The sequence below is a fragment of the Mytilus californianus genome, unplaced genomic scaffold (assembly GCF_021869535.1).
Source record: "Mytilus californianus isolate M0D057914Y unplaced genomic scaffold, xbMytCali1.0.p SCAF_9, whole genome shotgun sequence".
In the NCBI taxonomy this organism is placed as follows: Eukaryota; Metazoa; Mollusca; class Bivalvia; order Mytilida; family Mytilidae; genus Mytilus; species Mytilus californianus.
In genome coordinates, this window is record NW_026262745.1 from 51,988,399 (window position 1) to 51,995,111 (window position 6,713).

A 6,713-nucleotide genomic window follows, 5' to 3' on the forward strand; every position below is an offset into this window, starting at 1 on the left:
TTACACCAGTGTTTTCGATATCACAAACTAGTCAAAACATTTACAACTTTTTTCATCGGTACAAGGACATCATTCGTAAACATAAACCAACATACAAACATCTTATACGTTCATGTATCTCACATCGAATCTTTTATGGCAGTATTCTTTTCAAAGCACAAAAATGTCGGCATTCCCCTCAAAAGCTATCAAAACCTGTAAACCAACTTATTATGAAAATATATAGTTACGATACTGTTGTCAGGTCATTAAAGATTGCATATTTTGGCTTTAATATTGATTCATTCATAGGGTCTTTGCAATAAACACATTTATACTAAAACCAGTTGTTGGCGGGATACGGGTTATGTTCCTCTCATATATTTTATGATGGTATGATACTAAACACCTAACGGGAGGGATTGTGTATGATATTCATATGATGAAGACATAATCTTTCAATCAGTTTAATTGAGGTCTGGAGCTGGCATGTCAGTAACTGCTATTATTTCTTTGTTAATGTATTTAAAATTTTTATTTTGTTTAGTTTCTTTTGTTACCTACTCTGACATCGGCTTCAGACTTCTTTTAAACTGAGTTTAACTGTGCTTTGTGTTTTCTTGGTTGAGATCTCAAAAAACATGTTTTACTACGCCGCTTATTTGCGCCTGTCCCAAGTCAGGAACATCTGGTCTTTGCTAGTCTTGTATGATTTTTAATTTTAGTTTCTTTTATTTATTTAGTTTAGTATGAAGTCCATTGTTACTGAAGTAGAACATATTTTTTAATGGGCCAGCTGAAGTACGCCTCCGGGTGCGGGATTCTTTTGCTGTATTCAAGACCCATTGGTGGCCTTCTGCTATTTCCTGCTCTTTGTTGTTGTCTCTTTGACACATTCCCCATTTCCATTCTCAATTTTACTATTTAAACAAAACTATAGAATAAAAATAATATTAGTAAAATTTCGCCCTGTTTGTCATACAAATATATTCTACGCTATACTAATAATGATCATTTATTTACCTGTTCAGACAATTAACATTTAAATGCAATTCAATCGATTGATATTATGTTAAGTAGTTTTATTAATTGATGTGCATGCATCAGCCGTGTGTATATTTCATGTTTATTTAGAAGGACAGTTTGAAGCTGTGTTTTATTAGACAAGAGATCTAGACATAATGGAAGATAAAGGTAAACATTTAAAAAAAAAATATTATGTATTATTTATTTGATATTCTTACAGATAACATTTTTCAATAAAAGCATATTAGTAGTTTCGGTTTCATCCTCCAGAATAAAACAATGATGAACCGTGAAAACGAATACACTAATGATCAATATTGTTGTATTAATATTTTTAACAACTAACATTAATTACCCTATCTTTTTTTTTATTTGTTGATTGGGAATAAAGCTTATTAATGAAAATATACTTTTCGATTTGTAGTCGCATGATTTTCAGTCACACAAACTAAACCTAAATCATGTTAATTTTTCAATGTTATCACCAACACATATACGCATTAATATAAGTCTAAGGCTTTCCTACATCAGATATAGATTACATTAACTGTATTTGGCAAAACCTTTAGGAATTTTTGATCCTGAGTGTGTTTTAGCTCCGTATTTTTTTTTTTTTTTTTTTTTGCCTGTTTAATTAAGTTTTTTATTCGAGCATCACTGATGAGTCTTATGTGGACGAAACGCGCGTCTGGCGCAAATACAAAATTGCAATCCTGGTATCTATGATGAGTTTATCAAATAGATACAATATGTTACTTCCATTGAAAATATACTGTAAGTTCTTATTCAAAAGAGACCAGCATAGTTACTTACAATTTTACTAGTTCTTATAACAAATATAATGTTGAGCATCATTACACGTTGAGTGTAAACTGGGATTAACTTTATTAGTCCCTACATGTTTCTGCTATACGTTTTATAGCAGTTAATCTGTATATTGTTTATACATTATTTAACCTTTGACAACATATATTTATACAATTATAATTTCTATACTTTAACAATTTGACATACATCGAATCAATCCTTTGTATTTACCGTTACATGTCATTTAATTTTAAATGGCATGCAACAGACTGAAGATAATTTATTAATTTAATTAATTGTTTTCAACTAAAATACATTGTGTAGTATGAATATTTATTTCAATGGACATTTTTCTGCTTTTATTCGGAGACTAAAATTGCACCAAAACAATGGGAAGGCAAGGTAAACGTTTTTCTATTGTAATTATTTATCATTTATTGATCTACTGGTCGATGCCAGCAAATTTGCATTTCAAATGTAGTATTAACGATAAATAATATAACGATGACTCGTGAAGTGGAAAATATTAATGCTTTGTCATTTGTTATTTCATTTTGTATACAAATATAATAAAAAAACCTTTCAACTTTCACGTGTCGATTGGCAAAAATTATTGGTTATGACGCTATTCATAGAAAGAGAAACGAAAATGTCAAAAATTGTAAAAAAAAAAACCATTTCCGATAGCATACATGTATGTACTAAAGAGAAACTAAAGGTTAGTAAATACAAGAGCTATGAACCTGGTGTTCAGTGAATGTAGTTTGATGATCTGGTTGAGGTTCTTAGAGTAACAATATATATAATTCGTTTGCAGACAGTACATACGATTTCGGCTTTACTTCAGTATAGTTTATGTTTCACATTGATATTCCTTTTCATGGTAAAACTTAATAATATTGAACATTTCTTGTTTCAGATGTGTCATTATCCCTTTACCATTATATGTGCAAAAACATTGGCGGATCAGATAAGCACGTGAAAACCATACGATTAATGAATGCAGTTTGTGATAATGTATCCAGGGATAAAACAAGAGTGGATATTACCAGTGGTAGTTTTGGTGAAGGATTGCAGATGCTTGGTAGTGATCTAGATATGATGTGGGTATTACAATTCATCGAGGTTCACGATAATACAACATCTTCTGTTTTCAATCCTACAAAACCGTATTTGTCACTGATGACAGATGATACAAAACCAGGTTTTGTAATGTTACGTCTTGTAAGTAGTCCTTATTCTGGTATACTAAAAATTTGCGAACATTTTAGAAGGGATTCTTATCTGTCAAATGTCTTATTCAAAACAATATTTTTAAGCGAGTCCGCTCAACTTGTACATGGACCTTGTATATCCGACATAAATGGTCATGTTGACATAGCTATTTGTCTTCATAGTAAATCTTGGATCCAGCCTGCATCACGATGGAATACCAGATCAAATAATTCATGGCCAAATGAAAATATAAAGCAGATGATCATCAACCATGGGGTGTTGTTTGTACCGATTGGCGATAAAGGATCACCGTATGAGGATTTGGAATGGTGAATTTCCTTTTAAGTTGGAGAAAGATTTCTTGTTTATACGTTTAGTTATACGCAATTACTATGTTACGCGCTCATGAAAATTCTTTTAAAGGATGTAATAAATACTGACAGTAGATTTAAAGATTTATTGTGTTCCTATTACCTGAAGACAATAATTTTCTGGTTATCTGAAGAATTAAAACCTTCTGTATGGACACCTGACTATTTGATACCTTGTTTTATGAGATGTTTCCGTCGACTGATTTATTGTGTACAGTATCAAGTTTGTCCCCATTATTTTATTCCAGAAAATAACATGTTTGAGAAAAAAATAGAAGGATTTGATAGGGATAATCTAATAGATAAACTTCGTGTGCTTTTTAGTTATGTATGGCGATGCATTTTATTTTCTGAACAAATATCAAATGTTTCGGTTTTGTCGTGCAACGTTCAAAGCAATCAAGGTTACTTTTATTATGAAGACATTAACAAATTTTTAAAGTCAAAAATATTTTTCCGTGTTTCAGCGTTAGGAGTTGAACACAATGATGTCAGTAGATTAGTTTATAATGTAATATCTTGTACCTCCAAAACATTGAAATTCATTCATGCATATTTCATGTCATTAGTGTGCAGGAATAAATGTCAGTCAATGTACATTAGCAGTGTAATCAGTAATAAGAATAAATATAAACAATACCATACTTCTCTGGGTTATTTACTGATGAACATCAACCATGATACAGTCTCTGGGTGGTTGATGATTGTTTCGTTTTTCTACATGCAAAATCAATATACGAAATCTCTTATGATCATTTCATATACATTATCGAAGTGTACACATGAAAAACTATTCCGTGAAAAAGAATTGTCGGTCATGCAACGTCTTCAAGTCAAATTGCACTTAGAACAAAAGCAAGGAGTGGTGCATTCGTTGAAATCTGTACTAGTACATAACGTCATTTTTTCAATTAATACATTTATACCTATGGAACTGTCAACAGACGAATCTCATTTTGAAGTAGCACCTGTAGTTTACGCACATTTTTTGTCTTTCCTATGTCATTACCATCTGAACAATGTACGAGAATGTCGAAATTCACTCCGAGATCTTCGGTGGACAATAACCGAAGATAAATTCATAGGACAGGATGTCACTCTTAAATCCACAGCTTACTATTGTCTTGGTACTGCTTTACAGATAATAGGTGACAATAAATCAGCCAAACAAGTTTTCCAAGAGACTGCCGAGTTATATCCGCATCCACGTTTGATTAGGCCATTGGAAAAACTTCTATTTGTTCTTTGATAGCTTCCATGTGACATATCTTAAACAGCAACTTTACGTGCTTCATCAAGTTGATAGATAATGACATTGAATGTTGCTGTTATGTCACTTTTTGTGTTTTCTTTAATATTGTACACTCTTATCAAATATTTATTCTATTTTGAATAATTCTGATGCCTATGATTTGTTATCTACAACATAAGTTTTTGCTTAAATAAAAAATGAATGCATTTAGAAGAGTTTTCATTGGTGGTATTTGTTTCACATAATCATATTATGATGAAAAAATATCATTTAATAAATACTGCAATTTCAAAAGCTAGAGAAAACCTTGAAAACAGTTAACATGTTAAGCCGATGCCGATCGTGTATACGCTAAGCATTTAGATAGAGGTTTTTATAGTTTTGTAATGAATGGTTGATACCATATTTAATAAATAGATAAACAACTATATGGAAGCATTCCAGAATGGAAATGGGGCAAATTTGATTAGAACTAGTGCAGAGGCTACATTAAGGAATTTCACGGGTTTCCTTTTTTCTTTGAATTAGGAAGAACATTATCTGGAATAGCCACTACTTCATGATTGTTATGTTCGATGATTCTAAGTGCAAAAACCATACGTGTTTTAATAATTAAACTCTGCTCAAACATGTTGAAATAATGCTACATTCACAGTAGTGATTTAAATGAAGCGCACCGAAAGTTGATATTTTCACAGTAATTACTAGGAAAAGTGGTTTTAATTTGAAAGAGTGTACTTTTTTTATAATTTTTCATCTTTGATAACTCTTTTTCTCTCCATGGAATATCTCACGTTTGAGTTTGATATCTGTCGACTCTCTCTAATGCTGCAGTAAGTAGCAGTAAAAATTTCTCATATGGTTCTGGAAAATAATGTTGCTCTAGTCTACAGACTTCTGGATAGAGGTTCAGAAAAATAACCAAATAATGTATGATAATGAATATAAAATTCTCCATAGAGACTGACAGCCATGTTTGTGTTTTTTTGTTCTAAAACATTGTCAGCTAGTGATGAAATCATAGTTATGTTTTACAGAGTCCCATTAGTTTGAGTCTGTTGGTACTTTGCAGAAACACAAAAACAAAGCATACATGACATTGAAAAACATCACAAATACCATAGAAAATTCAGGAGTGATTATAGATGCTACGATATAGTAAGGAGTTCCGCCCCTATATGTAAAACCATGATTGGAAATGCAACATATGGAACATCGAATCAACTGAGATATATAAATGCCAGATACAACCATTTTATTTTTTAATTTGACTAAGGCACAAAGAGAAGATGAGGCCTTATATCATAACTGTTATATATTTACCAAACAAATTAAAAGTTCACATTGTCATTGAATACACGATTATTATATCAACATAAGACCCTCATTACTAGCAACTAACATATTCTTGATTAACCGAATGAAATGTAATAAGGAATTCAGGAGGTGATTAATAAATAAAAATGCATTTCAAAAATATTCTGGCTTATTTCTAAGAAAAAGAAATATCAATAAAAATACACTAACAAATTACATTGTACATCTTCAAATCTAAGAATATGGTTGAAAAGGATATACAGATAACAAACGAATATTCAAACGAATTTTCAAAAGAATGCGTCGAAAACCAATTGACAATGTCATGGCAGAAAACGAATTGACAATAATGTCATGGCAAAAAACAACAAACAACGACACACCCGGTACACAAAACACAATCAAGGAAAACTAAAGACTGGGCAAACGAATTAAGGTCTCTTTACACGTGTTTTTTTTGAACGAGGTAAAACGATTTGGGTAATCAGTTCAATACAATACCTCGTCAGAGTCGCACATGCTATGTTTTTTAAAACCTATAATTTGAACCTTAAATCTGTTATCGGATAACTGCACAAAACCAGGTTTATTTTGGAAAATAATTATGTGTTTCTGAAATGGTTCAAATTATATTTTATATTCTTAATTATCTTCAAATGATGAGGAATTTTAAGACTGTTAAACTCATTTGCAATAGTTTCTGTACAGTTTTAGACAATATGATTGTTAAATGATAAGCAAACAAC

The 6,713-nt window shown here is 31.1% G+C and overlaps 1 protein-coding gene across 2 annotated transcripts in view; it reads left to right on the forward strand.

Annotated features, from left to right (window-relative positions):
• Positions 1 to 4,857, forward strand: part of LOC127715224 (uncharacterized) — a 64,948-nt gene extending 60,091 nt beyond the window's left edge. Inside the window, exons 1-2 of one of the 2 annotated variants that reach the window (XM_052221246.1) lie at positions 338 to 1,173; positions 2,732 to 4,857. In XM_052221246.1, the coding sequence (XP_052077206.1) occupies positions 3,433 to 4,647 (1,215 nt within the window). In that variant the 5' untranslated portion in view covers positions 338 to 1,173; positions 2,732 to 3,432 and the 3' untranslated portion in view covers positions 4,648 to 4,857. Of the gene's footprint in view, positions 1 to 337; positions 1,174 to 2,731 lie in introns of those variants that run through there. The other variant, XM_052221247.1, reaches the window with a different exon arrangement.
• Positions 4,858 to 6,713: the final 1,856 nt, after the last annotated feature.